General features: G+C 37.8%; 1 protein-coding gene and 1 pseudogene across 2 annotated transcripts in view; both read right to left on the reverse strand.

Annotated features, from left to right (window-relative positions):
- BMPER (BMP binding endothelial regulator) overlaps positions 1-24,187 on the reverse strand; it is a 473,492-nt gene that overhangs the window by 358,488 nt on the left and 90,817 nt on the right. The window contains exon 3 of the mRNA XM_081971272.1: positions 15,096-15,195. Within this exon, the coding sequence (XP_081827398.1) occupies positions 15,096-15,195 (100 nt within the window). The remainder of the gene's footprint in view (positions 1-15,095; positions 15,196-24,187) is intronic.
- LOC309401909 (cyclin-dependent kinase 2-associated protein 1-like) lies at positions 11,326-12,676 on the reverse strand (annotated as a pseudogene). Its single transcript has one exon. The product of its transcript is annotated as a cyclin-dependent kinase 2-associated protein 1-like (transcript).

Genomic DNA, 24,187 nt, shown 5'->3' on the forward strand with positions numbered 1-24,187 from the left:
ATAAGTCAAAGGGTCCCCTGGGGGGAGAAGAGGTGGTTAATTGTGTTATGTTAACTTTTATGTTGTTCTCTTTTCAGGAAACGTTTTTCTTCTGTAGAGAGGCCGCCTGTCAGGCCTGTAGTTATGTTCCTTTTAGGATCTTTGGCCTGCCACACTTCCTATTATTTTCCTATGCTGTTTCATTAGTGTAGTAGTTGGGAGTGGGGGAATAGAAAGGAGTAGATTTGTGGAATGTATTGTTGTCATTCTTTTCTAGAAGCTCAAGGTCATCTTTTGTCTCTGCACCATGACACCTGACCAGAAGCAGAGAAGTATAGATGCCAGTGTGGAAGAGGATGATTGGAACATGTGATGGATTATGGGTGTGGGGATAAGATCATGAACTTTCAACAGGAAGAAAATCAGAGTTGGAATTCCATAGACGTGCTAACATGCCTATATGATTAAACTGGAACTTTAAGGATGATTCTGCCTTGATCTCTGATTAATTTTATGCATGGTATTTAGAACGCTGACACATGCATTGTACAAATGAATTGTAACATACTTCCATGCAGTAGAAGATGGTATTTTGGGAAAGGAGGAGTTGACGTTGCAATGACATGATGTGCGATCTTGGAGCTCCAAGATCGCAGTTGATACTTTTGCTGCTGGACGGTCCTTTTGGACCTAAACCATCCCGAAGAGACAGTGATAGGAAAGATCCTGCTGATCTCAGGGACACCGCAAAGTCCCTGATTGATCCAGGAGAATCCCTCTTTGCCGGAGACAGAAGCGCAACCATTGAAGCTGCTGAAGTTGGGACAGCTCCGGAATGGAAGGAAAACGGAAAGAGAAAGTGTGTCCATCTGGTGAGGAAATCTTATTATTATAAAAAAGACTACCCCCAAAAAAATTAAAGCTAAATTAAATTTGAAAACAGAAGAGAACAAGTGGTGAAATTAAGCTACAGTGTGTTATCCTTTTTTAAAAATTTTCTTTTACGGATGGAACTTTTGCAAATGTTTCCTATTCTTTAAATTGAACGGATTAGGTTTTTTTCTTCTTTTTTTTATATTCATTTTTTTATATCTATGGATTAAAATCTTTTTCCTTGTTTTTATAATGCTGGATTGGATAGGTGTTTTTTTTTTTTTTGCTCCATTTAAGAATTTTGTTTTCTTGGAGACGACCTCCGGTCTCCGAAGGTGACGGACGTGCGCATCCGCTGCTCGTCTTCTCGGTGGGCTCCTTTAGGAGCACAGGAGGCCTTGGAGGGGCTCCCTGCCATAGGGCGGCTTGTTGGGACCCCCTGGATTGGCGGCGGCTGCAGAGGGGTCTCCAACTTCGCCTCAGGAGCCGGGGAGCGTGGGGGGTGCACGTCGGCGCTGTCATACCGCTGCGCGTCTTCGCTGGGCGGAGCCTGGAAGGAAACAACTAATCGGACGCTACAGCTGAAGTGCGGTGAGGTGGGAAGTTTCCCTCAATCTCTTCTTAATCTACTCAATTGATGAACAGCAGTCTTTTAAATTTTGGTTTCAATCTTTAGAAGTGTTAAGACTGGAGGGGGGGTTCACCCCTTCTCGGAAAAGCGGCGTTTGGAATACCTCTCTCTCTTGGAGGAGAGAGAGAGAGTTAAAATCTTTCTTTCACTTCCTCTAAGCAATGGGAGAATGACTTTTTGCTACAATTGCAAGAGATGACTGCTGAGGTGACTCTTATAAACTATTTTATGGGAACTTTTGACTTGTTGCTTCCTGACCTCCTGTGAAGGCTCAGCCAAGATGGCCAACTTCCTCCTTCTTCTTTGCCTTTTTGAATGAAGCTTCCCTTTTGAAAGATTTCTGGCCTTCTACTATTCTGCACCCTAGAGATCGCCAGGAGCCTCCTGTTTCACGTATCTCCCTTGGAGTTGGAACTATTGATTCACTTGGCTTGGAGCTGTATAGAAAGACTAACGTTCTCTTCTGGGCGTGCTTGCCTCACAATCTCTCCCGGTTGTGTTTTTCCACAGACGCCATTTCTTTGTACAGACTTATAGCTATCTCTGAACTTAATATAGGCCCTAAAAAATTACTGCCTGGTAAGGCACCCTCGGCCCCGACATCCTCTACGTCTAGCCTGATTGCTCAACAGACACAATTGGCTTCATTTTTACAACCTAAAGCATCTGAAGAAACTTCAAAGGATTTATCTGTTGCCCAAATGTTTCAAACTATTATAAAGGGACAGGATGAACTGAAAAAACAATTGGCAGATTTAAATGACCAGCTCAGAGAAACGCAACAACAAGCAACACAAAATAAACAGAGAATAGGTGTGCTGGAGGAGGGCGCGACTGGGCTGAGGGAAGAGGTTAAGACAATTCAGAAGGGGAACATAGAATTTGAAAATCACATGATAAAAGTGGAATTTGAAAGAATGTCTTTTTTCCTTAGATTTCAAAACTTGCCAGAAACAGAGAATGAAGATCTTAAGGAGATCATGACCACAATTTTAGCAGAATACATTAAAAGAGATAAACAACAGCTATGCTGGGACATTGATTTGATTTATAGGATCAACTCAGCATACGCTAGAACACACAATGTTCCAAGGGAAATACATGTTAAATTTCTTAGAAAGACCACAAGAGATGAGGTCTTAGGAGCTCAAAGGGTGAGACCACTAAAATATAAAGACAAAGAAATAACCATTCTTAAACAAATTCCGAAGAAAGTAAGAGATAAGAGGAAGAAATATTCCTCTTTAGCAAAGAAATTATATAATAAAGGAATTTGATTCAGATGGTTATTGCCAGAAGGAATGCTGATTTTCTGGGAGGGCAGTAGAATTAGAATTAACACAGTTGTGGAGGCGGAGGCCTTCATTTAAAAACACAGTGCCCTCCTAGATGAAACAGGGGATAGTACACAAGACACAAAGGAGGGAGGGGCCGTGGCTCTGCCAGCAGACAGGGAGGAGGGTGCAACAGTGAAAAGACTCCGGTCACAATAATGAGGTTGAAACCTTATTGCAATTGTTGTTATAGTGTAATTGTTGGAAGTGACACAAAAGATGATTGAATATATTGATGATTTAATGTAAAACCAAAAGCTGCCAATGTTTATTCAAATTTTGATGTTTTCTTTTTCTTTTTTGTAAAAGTTGTGAGATTTGAGGGGATTTCTACCTTCCGCATGATGTAGCTGTCAAAATTTTCTATACCTATTTACCCTTTTCCTTAAAACATTTGTAAAAACCAATAAAAATTTTTTTTTAAAAAAAGAATTTTGTTTTCTTTAAGCCTGGAATATAAAAAAGATATAAAAGGAATACAAAGCAGGCTGTAATAACAGAGGGAAAGGAAGTAACACTGCCACTTGGAGGCTGGAGGCTTGGAAGGCTAGGAAATATTGTCTTTTCTTTTTTCTCTTTGATCATTTGACTTTGCATTTCAAGGTTCCTCAGTTTGTGATAGTGAGAAGAGCATAGGTTGTTTATACATGTGCTCTTTGGGAGCTTTATTGGCAGCTGGAGTGGAGTGAAAACAAAACCTTATCTTGGAAGATTATAAATGAACTTGCTTTAAATTTAATAAAAAGCTGTGAATGCCAGAATGGCAGTGTTTACAAGTTGGAAGAATTGCACAACATGAAAAATAAACCTTAACATTGCAAAAGATTATGTTTGAAATTCCAAAATTATTAGAAGTAACAGAGAAAATTGAGAAGAGATTGGAGAACATAGATCATAGAACAGGAAAATTTGATGGAAAACTTGAGGATGATCATCAAATAAAGAAAGTGGAGGTCAAGTTCTAAAAACTGAAGGAAAAAATAAACAAACAGACAAGAAAATTGTTGATACTGACAATGAACTGAGCATGGTTGGAAATGGAAAGAGTGGAATATGGAAAGGGGAGATAAATCGACTGGAGCTCTATCCCAGATTCCAAAGTATAGAAGAAGAAGAAAGAGAAGAATTGATGGAACTAAGGAGAGAAATTTTGTCAGAAGCACTAATGATAACCAAAGATAAGCTGATTGAAGAAGCAGATGGATGGTTTTGAGCTTATACAAGATATGCAATAAGCAATAAGTTGCGAAGAGAAGTCCATACAAAACTTACTAAGGAAATAACCAGAATACTAATGCCACAAATGGCAAGAGACATAAGACTGCACTAATACTGGAAAGACATAGAGTTTGATGTAATGAAAACTTATAATAAAAAATTAAGTCAAATTTAGTTACATTTAGAGCATTATGTATAAAAATGAAGTGATAATGGATACAGTTAAATAATTGATTGATAATGATAATAATGCAGATATATGTATTGGTTTGATAAGAGGAAATTTGATATAAATTGCAACTGGTGAGTATGAAAGGAGGTTTAGAAACTCTGTTATTAAATATAACCAATTTTTATTTAGAACATGTTATAAAGATATACTGTTACTGGATGATATTGGGAAGAGCTAATGGAATGTCATTATGTGGTTTTGCTTTAAATCTGGAATATTTATATAAAAGGATGTACAAATAATTATAGTCAAATAAAGGTTGAGGTATGATAATAGTAATATATATAAATATATTTGATTTAAAATATATGATTTGATATGAATTGTGGGTGATGACTGTGGAAGGGATGCACGGAAGTTTTTGTAACCAATCGACACACTTTCTACAATTTATACTGGAAGATGGTTTTGTGGTTTTTTTGTGTGTGTTTTGTCTGTTTGTGTTTATTCAAAAATAAAAAAAATATTTATAAAAAAGATGCTATTCTGCCATCAATGATGAGGTAAAGTTTTACTGCTAATCTGCTTATTTCCTGAATGTCACATGTTACCTTTCATTGTGGTAGTAAAACGTGCACTGGTTTGGTGAGGCAAAAGCTACATAGTGTCCTCTGTGTCTCAAGGAGGAGGAGGGTGGGCAAGAGGAAGAGGGGGAAGGAGAAGGGAGGAGATTATTTGATAAAGAAACTATCACTACACTAAAATGAATCATTTGCCAACTTGGTCATAACATCTTCTAATAAATTAATGAAGTTCCATCTCTAAATTCGATTTTACTTTCATAATGATGCTGCTAAATAGTAAACACTCCTTGAAATACAGAGTAAAAACAAATGGAACAAATCAAGAAAATTAATTCCAAAAATTTTACGTTCCTAGTTTAAACTGAAAGCTTGAATAGATAGTACCAAAAAAGGGATTCAGGTTCAAACAGCAGAAATAGGAACTGAACATGAAGATGAAAGAACAAGTTTTACCAGTCACTTTTTATTAATGAAGAACAAAGAACATTCTTATTAGATATTGATTTGAAACAGCCCAATATGTGGTATTTTATTATATCATCTATAGGGATATCTACAGTGATTATACTGTGTCTTAGCCCTGATTCATTAGAACTTTGAAAAAAAAATATAAATTATATGAGTTCACTTTGTTTCAAACCTCAAATTCTTTATAACCCCGATGGTAATAAAATACTGTGCAGCAGCAATAAAAATGAGGCACCAACTAAAGCAAGGTCTCTCATAGTTACAACTCACTTCTTTGTTGACCACCTTAATATCTTCCAATGCTTTATTATATTTTATTATCTTTACTAGTGTTTAATATTCCTGATCCTTGGTCATAATGGAGGAGGAGGAGAGGAGGAAAAGAAAGATACTGATGGTTTTAAGAGGAATACAGGATTTCTGCAATACAAGAGCTAAATAATATTTTTCAATTATGCTGAAAAACTGGGATACTGAATTGCAAAAAGAAGATGCATGTAATGTGTTATTTCTGCATACTCACAAAACATCATGAAGTGTGCTTGTATTCAGTGGTGCTGAAATAACTTTACTAGTTACTAGATAATTACCAGTAAATCATAGTGTCAATATGACTCACTGATATGGCATTGCTGGAGTGCAGAAAAATGTTCCTTAGGAATGTGTTCTTAGAAACACTGGTTATATTTCACCTGTAGTTCTATATCAACTCTTAAACACAGAAACAAATTTAAGAGAGTACAAGTGAATGACACAAATATGGATTTGTAACAAAATAAATGTTATTGTAAAATGATCCTACGGAGGCAGGCAAGGGCAACTGCACTAAACAGACATGGGAAATACACAAGGAAACAAATTATGTTTCCATCTAAAGCTCTTTGTTCAAAGAGCTAAATTATAGCATGGTAGTCATTTGAAATTAACTATACAGAGGATATTCTTTTTAAAAAGTTGTTATGGAATAACTCATTATGTAGATAGAGTCAATTAAAGATGAAAATGAATAATCTGCAGTAATTTAGGATTCTTTTATTCCAAGATAGTTCCAACTGATTTTAATGTTACCATATATCAATTTACCAAAAATGATATTAAATATCTCAAATTGTCAGGCTAAAAAACAAATGAAAGAACTCTCTCAGATGCGAATTATGGAATCTGAGAAGTAGAATCTAGTTGACCACTGACCTCAAAAAAGATAAGCTGAATTAGACTTGCTTAGTAACCTGGAGAGGAGACTACCAAGAAATAGAAAGATTCAGAAGTTGATAAACATCCCAAAACATGACAATGGTGAATATTTTCTGTAATTTTTATTCAAGGGAGATATGATTACTCTATGGTCATAGTACATAATACATCAGAATAATGGATTTCTTTTGTCCCAAGACATATGGGAATATGAGGTACATAAGCTGCAAAGAATGATGGCTGTTAAAATTGATCCTCAGGATCTGTATTCTGAGAATACAAAGTCTCAGAACAAATATATTATTACTAAAGTTGGGATATTTCAGATTTGGAGAGCTTCCTTTATGAACCATTCCCAATAATCTGTACGAAAATAAAAGTTGAACTTTCTGAAAATGCAACTGTAATTGGGAAATTCCCGTAGATATTTGGACATATGCTTATAAAGCTTTGAAAGCTTTCTAATGTAACAACTGCCATTTACATTACAAATTAAACATAAGAGGAATTCTTATGACAATTTCTAAAACTTAACAAATAAGATGAAAAAGATAATACTTTAATTCAAGATAGATCAATTGATTCAAATTATGAGAAAAAAATGAATTTGACTGAATATTATAAAGAACATTCCAGTAGAAAAGGCTCTGACAGAACAGAATATATATAACTCAGAGGTGAAGTATTAAATCTTTGATGCTCCTGAGCTGGATTGTTGGTGGGAAATATGCTGACTTTGTAAACTGCTTAGAGAGGGCTTTAAAGCACTGTGAAACAATCTATAAGTTTAAGGACTATTCTATTTTTGTTTGCAGACATTTCATTACCAGACTAGGTAACATCATCAGTGTCAGTGAATATGAAGTTTGCTCCCTGTTTATACAGTAGTTTGTCCTGCCAATGTTGATGGGAATATGATTTTTTTTCTTTGGTAGATTTATTGATTGTTAAATTTGCTGCCTAGCCCACTATTCTAAGTGACTTGGGGCATCTTACAATGCCGTAATTGTAGGGAATTGTTTTCTGCATGATTATTTTTCTGGTGCTGATCCCTGCTTATCTGAGTGTTGATTGCTGGAGGGAATTTGTTAGAATATATTTTGGAAATCAAAAGTAATCAGTGCTATTATAGATCAACAGCTAGCAACCCCCCACTTAATTATTCTGATACTGTTACCTAGTTGAGTAATGAATGTCTCCAAGCAAACAAGTAGAGTTAGAACACCAAGACTTCCACAGAAAAGACTCTATTCAGAGAAATTTAAATGAGCCCTGGATGGTGAGCCATGAAGGATACTATAGAACCAAATTTTGTACATTTGCTGTGGGACTGCAATAGGGTATTACTATGATACTAACTTCCAACCTCTACTTTGAGCACAGAAAATGGATAACAAGGCACTTTAAGTCTGCATATGGATCTGAGTTTTTTACACAACTGAAAATTAAATTAAGTTAGATAGGAAAGGCAGGAAAAGATATGTTCTTAAATGGTTGTCAAACACTTTCTTAGAGAAATGCATCAAGTGAGATCTAAACTTCTTCAGTCAATAACTGAAGATCTGAGGAATTTACACTTTTCTTCAAATGATGACTATGATTAGAAATTATTCCCTGACTGCTCATATGTGTTTGGGCTGGTTATAGTTGCTCCATCTCAGAAAACATTTCAGTCTCCACATGCTTATGCAAATTTGTTCAGTCATTACCTTTACTGGCACCAGATATAATTCCATGCACTGAAAGCAGGTTACAGATCTACAATTAGATCTACAGATCTAATTAAAAGAACCCTTGTTGGAAGATAATTAAAATTTGTTTTTAACCTTTGTTAAAGTGTTAACTCTTGTTAACACTTTTTAGTATTAACCTTTACTAACATCCTTTTTAGGGGTACACAAATTTCTTTATACTAAAAGTTATACTTGCTCTTTGAGTAGCACACAAAGAGCTTTACTCCAAAAATCAGGCCAAAAATATGGTGACCAGAACAAACTAAACCTAGTTGCATTTACAATTAAATGAAATTATTATATGATTTTACATTATATTTTATAGAATTTATAAAATATAGGTAATATACTGTATTTCGCCATGTGTCTTTAGTAATTAACCCTCTCCTTCTATACATAGAAATATTTGATGAATTCAGGAGTCTGAGGAAGGATTCTATGGACCACACCCAGGGCTTCTGGGAATCAGAAAGCATCAAATTGTGCACCTTTATTTGAAAGACATCCCAAATCCTGAATAAGTATGGCTTATTTAGTCATCATGGCTGTCTGCTGCTATGAATAACAAATACAAGACAGCTTGTACAAAGCATCCATGACTATCACTATTCCAGCTGCATCAGGTGTTCTAAATCCTGCAGCTGCCCTTCCCAAAGTCTAGATCAGCACTTCCTGGCATATGCTTTTCAGGGAACAAATGTTTCATATTCTAGAGTCTACACTAAAAAAGAAAACAGTTTTCCAAAGTTCTTGTATAAAGAAAGTGGTCTAGCAAATAAAACCTTCAACAACAGACATCATCAAAACACACTGCTTTGGAGCACATAAATAACCTCAGATAACAATTTAAATAAATAATTTAAGAAATGAAGAAAGAAGGCCATCTGCATTTGTCTATTCAGTGAGATGCTTACCTTTTAAATTGTTTTCAGAGCCTAGCTGATAAACTGCAAGCATCAAATGCCACACATGTATTCCACTGAGTGACCAAGTAAGAAGTGACAAGGATCTCATGGGAAAATCAAATGAGAAAATAATTTTTGAAAGAACTCAATTCACAGTAATTTAGAAAAGTACTTTCTCATTTGTTTTAAAGCCAATCTTTAATATAAACTGGTCAATTCTGCTGATTTCACAGCATACTTTCATAAAACTGAAGGTTCCATATCATGTCATGCAATGATTTTATCAGAAATACTGTGAGTTCTGCTGTCGTACTTCTGCTGCCTTTTCCCCCATTATGTTGGGATTATTTTTCATTTGATTTGGAATTAGAAAACCATTTTTGTCATTTTTCCAGACTTATTCATACATAGAGTACCCTGTAGTGGTTTGAAGTAATTTAAAAAGAGTTTACATATTTGGATATAAATGCTAATAATAAGTGTATCAGACCAGGAGACAGAGGGGCATCATAAATTTAGTCTTACAGGGATTCGACCGGAAGTTTCTCAGCAAGACAGATGGAGGAGGTATGGGCTTCGAAGAGCCTCATATGAACTCTGTCTGACAAACCAATGCCAAGATCATTTTGGGTCAGAACCTCCCTGGCAGTGTGTGTGTGAAGAAGGGACAGCGTCTCATCAGATCCAGAGGGAGTACAACAGGTCCCTCATAGGTCAAAGATTCGCCCTCTGAATCAGCATCAGGAGAGGCACCATGGCAACATGACTGCACAAGAAGCTGCTGGCTTCTGGCCAAAGCATGAGCAGGAGCGTGTAGGAGACAGGATGAAAAGCCTGATAAAAAGATTTGATTAACCAACAGACATAAATCAGAATTTGGAAAAGGCAAAGAACCATGAGAGTGTAAATAATATTGATGGGCAGATCGGGATTTTGGCAGAAAGAAAGAAGAGGGGAAATGGAAGGTTAAACCACAAGTCCAAAAAGAACTACTTGCCTTAAACAAGTTGGAGACAGAAAGGAGAAAGCAGAGAACTGGCAAACACATTCAAACATAAGCTTGGAATTTGGATTTGGATTTGGAAAGACTGTGTCTTTAAAAGAGATAAGGAGACTTTGTTCGAGTTTCTTCTAACTAATGTATCTTAAGCAACTCTAATTAATGAGAGGTGGAATGTAACAAGGGGGGGAAAATCAAGGAAAAAAACACTATTTTTTCACTTAGAACCTAATCTTGTCTGCTGCAACAAATGGAATGTGAAACCTTGAGTGGGAAGTTTTAATTAACTAATTGTCATAAATCAGAATTTGGAAAAAGCAGGAGGTGAAAAAAAACATACCAAGGAGACTTGCTGTGTTCGAGTTCATTCAAAATAATATATTTTAAGCAACTCTAACCAATGAGAGGTGGAAAGTAACAAGGGGAAAAATAAAAATAAAATCAAGAGTTGGGAAAATACATTTATTTTTGCTGGAGGGAGAACAAAGGATCAAGGTGGTTCCCTCTCTTCTTTCTCTCCACATTAGCTGAATTAGCTAAATTTAAAGTGGACCAGAACTCTGAAATAAGAACTGTATAACTAATTGTAATTTTAAAACTGGACATTATGGAAAGGTGGGAATTCGAAGAACTATGTGAAATTATAAAAAATATGCATAAATCATTAAAATCAAGTCTAAATAGAATCTTGAAGTTAGATATTGAGGAAGTGAAGGTAGAAGAAGGTGAGATAATGAAGTGGTAGAAATGGAAAATAAAAAAACAGACAAAAAACTTCATTGGGTTTGACAATGGTATAGGGAAAATTGAAAAGGGGGGATGTGTCCCAAGAAAAGGAAATAAAAAGCAGACAAAAGATTTCACTGACTTTGACAGTGGCATAAGGAAAACTGAAGAGGGGGGTTATACCCCAACAAAGGGAACTACAAAAGTTTTCACTGGGTTTGACAATGGCCTGCGGAAAATTGAAGAGGGTGGACATGTCAAAACAAAGAAAAGGGAGAAGACAGGAATAGAGAAGTGGGACAAAAGACTTACTAGGAAAAAATCAGATAATTAGAAATTGTTATATGGGAAATATGAAGCTGAGATATGTGGTTTACTCCTATATATGATAATTAAACTGAGTTGCAAACTGATTGAATATGATAATGGAAAAATAGTTAAATAAAGTTTAAAATCTACGGAATATGGACAAATATGAAACTGTTATGTGGAAAATACAAATAGAAAATACTGAAAATAAGCTTTATTACATCAAGTAATAAATACGTACAAAGAGGCAAAGTTGCAATTTTAATCCGGGGAGAATGGTTTAATACGGGGCTGAAAATTGGCTGTTTTCCGCTCGGCAGGAACTTGTGCGGGTTTTGGGGGGGTTTTTGCGGGTTTTGTGGAAAACTCATGCAAAGGAAGGGACCTTTTAAAAGAGAACGTTTATGATCTGCGTGCCAAAGGAGTAATAATCCGGATGATTATGGCGCTTGAAGGGCAGATGGCAGGGAACATAATTCTTCCAGCTTAAAAACAATTCCTGAAACGGTTGAGTTGGGAGGCAAGGCAATTTGGGGTAATTAAGGCAACTTCCCCCCCCCCTCTGAAAAAAAGGCTTATCCTGCAAATCTTAAGTATTTATCTGGGTGCATTTGTGCAGAATTCTGGGGTTTTGGATGGCTGCCCACAGCTCATTGGTGTAACGGTATGGATTTCTCCTCCACGGACATCAAACCATTGATGGATTGTATAGAAAAACGTCAGTAACGCAGGGGGGGGTTCTGATAGGGGAGCCTGTCCAGCTTTATTTCAGCCAGGGATCTCTGGAAAGCTGCAAGGAATCCCTCCGATGACCCCGAGCGCAAACTGGAGAACTGGATCTTAAGAGGGCGCGAGTCTGGAAAGCGATTGCGGAAAGTTGAGAGGGGATGTTGGGTGCAGATGACAACTTAAAATTGGGAAAGAGGCAAAGCTTGTTCCTGACTAGGGGCAGAATTTGGGTGGAAAAAGAACAACAAAAAAAGAAACTTCCAGCCCTCTGAACAAATTGCATTCTTTCAAGGGATGGTTGGTGTTTTGTTTTGTTTTTTGTAGGATGGATCAATCCAGGATGGCGGCGTGCAGAAACAGTCCAAAGTCAGTTTGTGTGAGGATAGGAAAAAACATCTGAATGGGAGCAGGAATTCAACGGGGCACAGAAATCTTCGGCCACCCCGTTCTTGCAAAGGGAACTATCCCAAACTAGAAAGAAGAGGTGCAGGATTGCCAGTTGGAAGGCTTGCTCTGTGTTTTTCCAGAGGAAGGGGGCGAAGGGATCTTTAAGATCTTGCATTTCTCTCCATCTCTGCTAAACATTCTCGGACCAGGCCTCTGGCGTGAATGATACCTCGTTTTAGCCTTTCCATGGCACTTTTACTGCCGGCGTATGTAGGTCTGATTTCTTTTCCTAATTCTTCAATGATGGTCAGGAATTCTGCGTATTTGCTCTGAGGGACTTGGTTGCTGCCGGTGCCCTGCGCTCCTTGGGTGTAGCCTAGAGAGGGGGGTCAGTAGTCATTAATCAGGTGTCGGTACTGCCCTGAGCCCGCCATACTGATAGAAGGAGAATGAGCTGGCCTGAGGGGCTTGTAGGACATGCGGGCGCCGGGAGACTCCGGGGCCGGCATGCCAGGCGAGGTCCATGCCACCGCGCCTCCTGGGCTGGTCAGCTGCCTGCGCCGCTGCTGCTGCCGCCGGAGACACCCGAGGAGGAGGAAGGGGAAGGGGCTAGAGCCCCTGGGCCTCCTGGCTCCCTCCTCTGGCCCCGCCACAGCCGCCCATCCCGCCGCTGCTCTCGCCTGCCCTGCCGCGCTCCCGGCTCCCATGCGGGGGAGGGGAAGGGGAATACAAAGTAGAGGTATGTGATTGACTTTTATATATGATAATTAAACTGAGTTGTTAATTGATTGAATATGACAATGGAAGGATAATTAAGTATAGGTTAAAATATATGAAATATGGACACATATAGAACTCTTAAGGTGATGAACAAAGTGAGGTGTGTACCGCTTGTTATTCTATATAGTAGATTAATGGAATTGTAATGAACATTGAACAGTAAGGATTGTTATTTAAAGACAATTAAGAGTAAGCTGTCAAGATATGGAAAAATGGAGGGGAACATGAAATATACTTATAATAGAAAATTATTGAGATTATAAAGACAGAACTACACATTTGAGGTTCGTAATGATGTACAACTATATAAATATAATGATGAGAATAGCTGGGAATTGTAACCAGATCGACATCCCATAAAAATAGGTTGGGTTTTTTTAAAAAAAATATAATTATTGTATGTATATATAATTTTTTTTCTTTCAAAAAAGGAGGAGTATATATGTTAAAATTAAAGATGTATATTGAAACGTAAGTATAAATACCATCAACATAAAATGGAGTTTGCTCAGAGGCTGAAATACACTAAGTAAATGAGATGAAGTGTGTGGAGTAGAGGAGAGAGGTAAGGGAAGAAGAGAGGGATAGGAGAGAGGGTTGGGAGGGGGAAGAGGAGGAGAGAAAGAAGGAGTGGAAAGGGGAGAGAGGAAAAGGAAAGAGGAAGGAGAAGTAGAGAAGAGAAGGATGACAGAGGGAAGAAAGGAGGTAGGGAGGAGGAGGAGAGAGGGAGAAGAAAGTGATGGCTAGGGTATAAATATGGCGTATGGAGAGCAGAAGATTCAATCATCATTTTGGGGGGTTGATGGTAAGATGAACTGATGTCAACATTTAATAATATAATATAATGTTGGTTATGTAATAGTATACAAGTGACTATTTGTTATGAAAATGAAAAAAATATTTTTTTTAAAAAAAGTTTAGCCTTATAGGAAAGTCAAATGAGTTTGTTGACCCCTGGCTTGCAATGTTAACTGTGAAAATATTATAGCACTTTTTAAAAAGTTCCTACATGTTTATCAATAATATATTCCTAATAATGTTAGGAATATTAAACAATTACTTGCCATGTAACACCTTATTATCCCACTTTTTTTCAAAAACATCTTTCAACTTTTACATAGAAAATAAAAAACTTCAACTGTTCACTGAACAGTAATCAACACAGAAAAAATACATCTGGAAAAGAACCAGATTAACTTGCTGATGAAGTGACTAGTAGACATTATAAGTATCAAATAATCTGCACATCCTCTCCATATTATCATACTAATAATGATGAGAACAAAGTGTCAGTGTTCTAAATACCATGCATGAAATCAATCAGAGACCAAGGCAGAATCATCCTTAAAGTTCCAATTTAATCATACAGGCATGTTAGCACTGTGCTATGGAATTCCAAATCTGATTCTCTTCCTGGAATTCCACCCAGTTGAAAGTTCATGATCTATCCCCACACCCCATAATCCATCACATGTTCCAATCATCATCTTCCACGCTGGCATCTACACCCCTCTGCTTCAGGTCAGGTGTCGAGGTGCGGAGACAAAAGATGACCTTGAGCTTCTAGAAAGAATGACAACAAAACATTCCACAATCCTACTCTTTTCTATTCCCCCCTCCCAACTACTACACTAATGAAACAGCATAAGAAATTAATAGAAAGTGTGGCAGGCCAAAGATCCTAAAAGAAACATAACTACAGGCCTGACACAAAGACAGTTTCCTATAGTTTTACAGTCAATGATTCCTTTGGTAAAATATCTACTGATCACCTGGTATTACAGGAAGGAGATCAGCCTAAAGGATAACACTTGTATGCCCGGCTTCTTTTTCACTAGAAGAATACAGTACTCCCTTCCAATAGAGACTTGCTGTCAACTTAATACAACCACTATAAAAAACAAGATTTTTTGTTTTTAATCCTATTTTATAATTATCATAATAGATTCATCTTGATTTTCTGGACTACAAATATTAAATGGTAACCATTCACACATAATGTCTTTTTATTAGCCATTATTAAAGATGATATCATAAAATTAGCATTAATCAAAAAATGAGAAAACACTACACCTTTACATCTCTCACAGCATGTTCCTCTTTGCTTAATAACCAGAGCACATGTCTTCGAAAGTACAGGGCACTTCTCACGTTTGCATGTCACTTCCTTGTTCTGTCAGGTGCAAAAATAGAAAGCAATATATATATCAATAAAATAATCTAATGTTACTGTCTGTTTTCTGCCAATTTGGGACACAGAGCAGAAGACATGATTATTCCCTTTATCCACCCACCCCCAATGCATACACAAAAGGCAGCAAATGAGCAGGGCTATCTGGCAGCAGCTGCAGCTTGCCGGCCCCTCCGTCAGCACATTCTGGGGCCGCACAGCTTGTGCAATTCAGGTGAATTGATTACCTTTCCCAGCAGCAAAGAGTGGCAGAGGTGGGGGGGAGGCAAGCAATCCAGATGTGCTGCACAGACCACTGGCAAGTTAAAATACACACACACACACACACACACACACACACACACCAATAAAGAGAATGATGGTTTTTGTAAACTCCATTTTGCTAAAAGAACACAAAATTTAAAACAAATGCACTACAATTTAAGGAGACAATCCAATCAACACCAGGAACAAGAAACACTATTGTTTCCAAAGTAAAACTTAAATACAGTGTTTTGGGATTTTAAATTGAAAAATGATCCTCAGAATATTTTGAACATATGGATTTTCTCCTTCTTTCTTAAAATGGAAGGATGGGAGTTTGTTTCAGTTTTGGAAATATATTGTAGTATATTCATTTTGTCTACATACTAAACCTAACTATGATATTTAAAACAACTCATGTCAGATTTCCTAAAAATGCCCTAATCGATTCATAAGTAATGAGTCAAGTTTTCAATACAAAACAAGTCATTTATTAGTAGCACCATTAGGCAAAATCTGTTCGCAGTCAAGCCTATGCTTTGTTTGATTTATCTCTTTAACTTTACCCTAGTTCCTCCCCTCCCCTCAGTCTGTGTCATAAATCACATTACCCTATAACAGTGATGGCGAACCTTTTTTTAATTTTTTTTATTGATTTTTAAAATTTATGGGAAAATGGTAGGTGGATATACAAAACATTTTTGGCAACTCCATCGTGCTAGAGGTAGAAATCTCTCCAATTCTCACAACTTTTACAGAAAGGAAAAAACAATAGATAAAAGATACGCAGAAACAGCATCTTATTATACATTGTATCAACCATGTGTTCAATCATGTCTTTTGCCACTTTCTAATATATCAACAATTACAATGATATTCCAAATATATTTATTTTTGTGACCTGAGTCTTTCCAATATTGTTCCCTCCCCCGTCTCTAGGCGGAGCCGCAGCCCCTCCCTCCTACATGTCTTGTGTATTGTTGCCTTTTTCGCTACCTCTTATATTTTTGTCCTCTAGGAGGGCACTATGTTTTTTAATGAAGACCTCTGCCTCTACAACTGTGTTAATTCTAATTCTGTTTCCCTCCCAGAAGATCAGCATTCCTTCTGGCAATAACCATCTAAACCAAATTCCTTCATTATATAATTTCTTTGATGAGGAGGAATACTTCCTCCTCTTATCTCTAATTTTTTTCGGAATTTGCTTAAGAATGGCAATTTCATCTTTATATTTTAGTGGTCCCCCCCCCTTTGAGCCCCTAGAATCTCACCCCTCATGGTCTTCCTAAGAAATTTAACATGTACTTCCCTTGGAACATTATGTGTTCTGGCATATACTGAATTAATCCTGTAAACCAGATCCATATCCCACCACAACTGTTCTTTATCTCTTTTAATATATTCTACTAAAATTATACTCATGATATCCTTAAGATCTTCATCTTCTGTCTCCGGTAGGTTCTGGAATCTGAGAAAGAAGGACATTCTTTCAAGTTCTATCTTTGCCATAAAATTTTCCAATTCTGGCGTCCGGTGGCACCGTCAGCATTGGAAGACGCTCCCTAGGGAATGCAAGCCCCGTGATTGAGTAATAACTGCTAGAACAGCGTAAATCAGCTGTCTAGCAATTTGAAAACTCCCCCCTCAGGAAAAGAGGGGGGGGTGAGAAGACAGGCGAGGGCACAGCTCCCCAGGACCCCCAGGAGAGATCCTGGGGTATGAAGGGTGAGAGCTCCCCAGAAGCCAGACATAGCTCCTCATCCGGGACGCTTCTGCTTTTGCAGAAACAAAATGTCACGACCACCCTTGCTGCCAATGTTTAACTTTATATTTGAAAGATACGGAGGCAGAGCGAAGCAGGAGTGAATATAATTGTAAGTACAAACCTTAATTCCGATGTAACATACTTCCCTCTGTGAAGACAAAAGGACTCAAAGATGGCGATTGAATAACAAAGGGTGTGTCAAAAGTGAAACTTAAAAGGGACAGCATTTGTTAACTGCCTGTTAACGATGTTAAAACACTCAAGAGTTTAAGATCAAAGAAAACAGTATTGGTTAACAAACTTGGGGGAATAGGTGGACTTTTTGGACTTAATAAACTGGCTGCTGAAAAGTTTGTTTGAATATTTTGAAATGGCTTCAAAACAAGCAAAATTAAACGTTTCCAAGAGTGCTGGCAGTTTCCCAGCCCAGACACAAAAATTACAATCTTCATTACCCCCAACAGAAACAAAAACTCTGACACTTGAGGATCTCCAAAATGCATTAAAGGACCAAGCCGTTGTTTTGGAGGAAAAGATTTCAAATGCTTTTAAAGATGTGTCTGATGAAATGTCTGGAATTAAGGACTTAATTCAAACCTGTAATCAACAGATTAGAGACGACATAGTAGATGCATTCAAAGGCTTACTTGGTTATGTAACATCTCTGGATGAGAAGGTGGAAGAAATTAATCAGTCTAACATTAAGTTGGAGAATAAAGTTGAGGAGGCGCAAAGCAAAATTGACAAATCAGAGGCAGAAATAACAATGATACAATATAGAACAATGGAATTTGCTTTAAGAATAAGAGGTTTGAAAGAACAGAATCAGGAAGATCTGCGAGATATTTTTGCCGAAGATTTCGCTCAATTAACTGGTGAACCAAAGGTGGAGTGTGCCTGGCAGATCGATAAAATTTACCATCTTAATTCATGGATTGCCAGACAGAGACAACTACCAAGAGATATTGTAATTTATTTTGTCACCAGGAAAACCAGGAATGAAATACTGCAAACAACTTACAAAAATAAGTTACAAGTGGCAGGACAAGATGTGGTAGCATTGAAGGAAATCTCCCCAAAACTGTTGAGATCCAGAAAGGATTATGCATTTTTAATGAATGAACTTAAAAGTCGCCAGATTCAATTTAGATGGGAGGCCCCAGTTGGATTGGTGGTGAATTATCAAGAACAAAGATATCGTCTTAACACAGTTTGGAAAGCAAGAGATTTTTATAGCAATGTATTAAAGGCTGGATGCCCCCCCCATCCCCAGGATTTAGAGGAAGAAAAGAAGCAGACGAAACCAGACAGCAAGATATTCAGGCACAAGAGGGAGCTGCTCAAGCTCTGGATTTACCTGGAAGATAGAAGAAATTATGGAACAAATCAAACTCGAGCAGCCACTAAACGCAAAGAGCAAGAATTAAAGATGCAGCAAACCCAGACAATAATCCAAGAAATTACAAACACGAACACAGAAGCTGTGGGGGGAGCAAGACCGAAGGTGAAATCCCAGCAAGATTTCCGGGCAGCTCTTAGGGAGTTGAAGATGACAATTAAAATTTTAACCTGGAACGTTATTGGTTTAAATTCACCACAAAAAAGGGAACAAATATTTCACTACTTGAAACAATTTTAAAATGATATAATTTGTTTGCAAGAAACTCATATTAGAATACAGGATCAGAAATACTTGATGAACGCAAGATTGGGATCATATTTTGTGGCATCTGCTCCAGAGAAGAAAAATGGTATAGTCATATACTTAAGAAAAGACTTAAAGGCTGAACTACTCGAAGCAGATCCTCAAGGAAGATATATTGCAATTGAATTATTAATAGAGGGAAAGAAAATACTCTTAACAGGAGTATATGCTCCCAACCAACAACAAGAAAACTTTTATAAATTGCTTCATGCTAAATTAACACAATGGGATTATAAATCGTGTATACTATTGGGTGACTGGAACTGAGTAATGGACACCACCAAAGACAAGAAGAGATTATTGCAAAATACTCAAACATGAACAAGACTACCTAAATCCATTTTGAGTTGATGGATGATATGGAACTGAGAGATATTTGGAGAGAACGGAATGCTAAAGAACGGGACTTCACATTTTTCTCCGATAGGCATCAATCCTTTTCCAGAATTGATTTTATACTAATCACAAATGATTTACTTTCTAGGGTGAAGAAGTCGAAGATATGCTCGAGAACCTTAACAGATCATAACCCCGTTTGGATTGAATTGGAACATAGAGAGAGATCTAAGAGATCTTGGAGGTTAAATGGAAATTTATTTAGACATGAGAGAATGTAAAAAATTGTAATGTAGACATGAGAGAATGTAAAAAATGTTACAGAATGTAAAAAATTATTGAAAGAATATTTTGCTTTTAATATGCATAAGGGGACATCGATGGAAATGGTTTGGGATGCAAGCAATGCTTACATGAGAGGTGTCTTAATAAATTTGAATAATTTATATAGGCGTAAACAGGGGGGGAAATGAAGGGAATTAGAAGAAGAAATAAAAAAGAAAGAGCAGGTGTTAATATCTAATCCAGATGATAAGAAGACAAGAGAAGCAATTACTTTACTGTGAGGACAGTTCAATATGTTGATGTCAGACCAAGTAGCTACAAATCTGATATATGCTAAACATAATACTTTTTGTAATGCAAATAAACCAGGTAGATGGCTAGCTTACATGTTAAGGAAAAAACAAAAGTCTCGTACTATAGAGAAAGTAGAATACAAAGGTAAAGAAGTTTATCAACAGGATATGATTAAAAAGGCTTTCTCAGAATACTATACTAGATTGTACGCTGGTGATAAGATACAAGGTTTAGATATAGATAGATATTTGGAGAAAGAGAAAATATCTATAGTTACAGATGAGCAAAGGGAAAGATTGAATCAACTTGTAACCACAGAGGAAATTATCCTGGCAATTAAGCAATTAAAAATTGGGAAGGCCCCAGGTACAGATGGATTGACAGTGGTTTATTATAAAAAGTTACAATTAGAAATGGTAGATACTCTTAAGGAATTATATAACAAAATTCAAATGGAAGGAAGAGTACCATCTTGGAGAACAGCCTTTATTACCCTGATTCCAAAAGAAGATCAAGACCACACCCAGCCAAAAAAATATAGACCTATTTCATTACTTAATACAGATTATAAATTTTTTGCTAAAATATTAGCAAATAGGTTGATGTCAATTATACAACAAACGATTCATAATGATCAATCCGGTTTTATACAGGGGAGACAAATGAAAAGTAATGTAAGACAAATTGTTAATATATTGGAATATCTGGGGAAGAACAACCAAGTCCCCACAGGGTTTTATTCTTAGACGCGGAGAAAGCATTTGATCGAGTGAATTGGCAATTTTTAATAAAAATAATACAAAAGATGCATTTTGGAGAGTATTTCACACAATCTATCAAGTCAATATACCAGAAACAAACAGCACAAATTATAGTTAACGGTAGTTTAACAGAATCCTTCAAAATTGAAAAAGGAACAAGACAGGGGTGTCCCCTGTCTCCATTATTGTTTATCTTAACCTTGAAGTTATTGTTGAATGGAATACGTGGGTCAGATGACCTACAGGGAATTAAGATTAGGCATTATAAATATAGACTACGAGCATTTGCGGATGACTTGGTTGTAACTTTAACTCAGCGGTTCTCAAATAGTGGGGCGCGCCCCCCTGGGGGGGCACGAGGCTCCGTAAAGGGGGGCGCGAAGGCTCCCTTTCCATCTGGGTGCAACGGCAGCGGCATGGGCGAGGCATAATATATCCCGCCTGGAAGTGGCAGCACTTCGGACTGTGGATTTTCATTGGAGCCGCAGGCTGGAGCTGTGCAAGAAGCCTGCTCGGGCGGGGGTGGGAGGGAGGGAAGCATGGCTGTCCCAGGCTTCCCTCCCTCCCCGCCCCAGCCCAAGCAGACTTTTTGCACAGCTCCAGCCCGCGGCTCTGATGAGTCTCTGAGCAGTCCCCAGCGCTGCCACTTCAAGCCGGGATATATTCTGCCATGCCCTCGGCGGCGTCTTTATGCAGGTAGCTCGCCTCCCCGCCAGCAGCTCCACGGCCAGCATTCCGTCTGGAAGCGGAAGCGCAACAGCCGCTGTTGGGGAAGGGACAAAGGGGCGGCGGTCGCCCGATCTTGCCACCGCCACCCCTTCGCCCCTGGTAACGGCGACTGTTGTGCTGCTGCTTCCAGCTGGGATGCTGGAGGAGCTGCTGGCAGGGAGGGAGGGAAGAAAGGGAGGAGGGAGTAAGGATAGACAAGCAAGAGGGAAAGAGGAAAGAAGGCAAGCAGGCAGGAAGGAGGCAGAAGGAAGGAGGGAAGAATGGAACTGGAAGGGAGGCAGGGAAGGAGGGAGGGAGAAAGGAAGGATAGGAGGATAGGGAAAGAGGAAAGAAGGCAGGCAGGCAGGGGGAAAGAGGAAGGAGGGAACTGGAAGGGAGGCAGGAAGGAAGGGAAGGAGGAAGGGAGGGTGGAAGGAAGGATAGACAAGCAAGAGGGAAAGAGGAAAGAAGGCAAGCAGGCAGGAAGGAGGCAGAAGGAAGGAGGGAAGAATGGAACTGGAAGGGAGGCAGGGAAGGAGGGAGGGAGAAAGGAAGGATAGGAGGATAGGGAAAGAGGAAAGAAGGCAGGCAGGCAGGGGGAAAGAGGAAGGAGGGAACTGGAAGGGAGGCAGGAAGGAAGGGAAGGAGGAAGGGAGGGTGGAAGGAAGGATAGACAAGTAAGAGGGAAAGAGGAAAGAAAGCATGTGACTACGGTGGGAGACGAGGAAAGACCGGTGTGCTATGTTATGCAGAGGTGTACTTATAACAATTTTATAGACAAATTATACTATTTACAGTCGCGCGGGGGGGGCGCGCGAAATGTTTTCTTCTTCCTAGGGGGGGCATGACAGAAAATAATTGAGAAGCACTGCTTTAACTCAACACGAGAAATCAGCTAGAGGTTTAATGAAGATAATTAATCAATATGGTCAAGTATCTGGGTTCAAAATAAATCTAGGAAAAGCAAAGATGATAGTTAAAAATATGACCCCAAATCAAAAAGAAGAACTAGAAAGAGCAACAGGATGTGAGATAGTAGAAAAGGTTAAATATTTAAGAGTCTACATTACAACCTCAAATGGGAAATTATAAAAGTATAATTATGAACCATTATGGCATAAAATACAGTTAGAGATGAATAAATGGAAAAAATTACAATTTTCATTGTTGGGAAGGATAGCAGCAGTAAAAATGAATGTTTTGCCTAGGTTTCTATTTCTCTTTCAAATTATACCAATACTTTAAAAAGATGCAAATTTGGAAGAATGGCAGAAAGGTATTAATAACTTTGTCTGGGCGGGGAAGAAACCAAGAATAAAACTTAAAATAATGCAAGACATACGGGAAAGAGGAGATTTGAAAATGCCTAATTTAAAGTTATACTATGAAGCAGTAGTTTTATCAACAATTAGTGATTGGATTAACCTAACAGAGGATAGAATACTGAATATTGAGGGATATGTCTTAGTATGTGGTTGGCACGCCTATTTACTATATGACAAGAAGGTGGATAAGATTTTTAAAAGTTATATATTAAGAAACACCTTATTGCGTATCTGGAAAAAATACCATCCACCTTCTTGTCATATAGTAAATAGGCGTGGCAACCACATACTAAGACATACCAATATAGGTTAAATGATAAGATACCTATGTGGGTAGTACCCAGACATGCGATAGAGAATATAAGTATAGAACAAAAACAGGATGTAATTACATATAGAGAACTTCTTAATATAGAGAGAGGTGCTCTACAGTTAAAGTCTATGAATGTATTAAGAGAGGAAAGGGTAACTCAAACCTGGTTCCAGTATGGACAGTTAGAAGCTAGATGGAAAAAAGATCAGACAATTGGTATCACGCAAAATGAGGATAGTTTGGTAAAACAAATTAGGGACCAGAGTCAAATGCATATCAAAAGGTTGTATAATATACTGATAGAAATAGACTCTGAAACAGAGTTAGTTAAAGACTGCATGATAAAATGGGCACAAAATTTCGAAGAGCCAATAATGATGGAAACATGGGAAAAGATTTGGGTAAGAAATGTAAAATTCATGCAAGCTCAGAATTTGAGAGATAATTTTTGTAAGATGTTCTATAGATGGCATTTAGATCCCAAAAAATTATCTTGTATGTATCTGAATTTACAACCTAAATGTTGGAGATGTGACTGTGCTGACGCTACGTATTCCCATATATGGTGGACTTGCAAAAAAGTTAAAGCATTTTGGATAAAAATATGGTGGGTTACTCAAAATATACTTAAAAAAAGGATAAAGTTCACTCCCCAGTTGTTTTTGTTAGGTGTAATTACAGACTGTACAGTTATAGAGACTAATTTCATTTTGAACTTAACGACCGCAGCAAGATTGTTGGTGGCGCAGTACTGGAAGAGGGAAGATTTGCCTACTATTCAAGAATGGATGCTAAAAGTAGTAAATCTAGCAGAGATGGCTAAAATTACAGCATATTTGAAGGACCACTCAGCTGAGAAATACAAGCTGGAATGGAGAAGATGGATTGACTATATTCAAAATAAATATCGGACAAAAAAAAATTCAATTAGCTTATGAGTGAAAGCACAAGGAATGCTACAATTTACCTAAAGTTAGCGTAACAAAAGGGGAATTAAAGCACAAGAGAAGGTAGGATGTTAAAATCAGTTAGCTTATGCTAGCATATGATTGTTAAATGTTTATCTCCTGTATTTTGCTCTGGGAAGTTGGGGGGAGGGAGGGTTGGAGGATGGGAAGGGGAAGGGGTAATACTTGTAAAACTTATTAAAACTTTTAATAAAAAAAATTTCCAATTCTATATTCCCCTTCTGGACTGCCTTAACCTCCTCCCCCAGCCCGACCGCACCGTCCTCCAGCA

The sequence above is a fragment of the Natrix helvetica genome (genome assembly GCF_964273705.1).
Source record: "Natrix helvetica genome assembly, chromosome: Z".
Lineage (NCBI taxonomy): Eukaryota > Metazoa > Chordata > Lepidosauria > Squamata > Natricidae > Natrix > Natrix helvetica.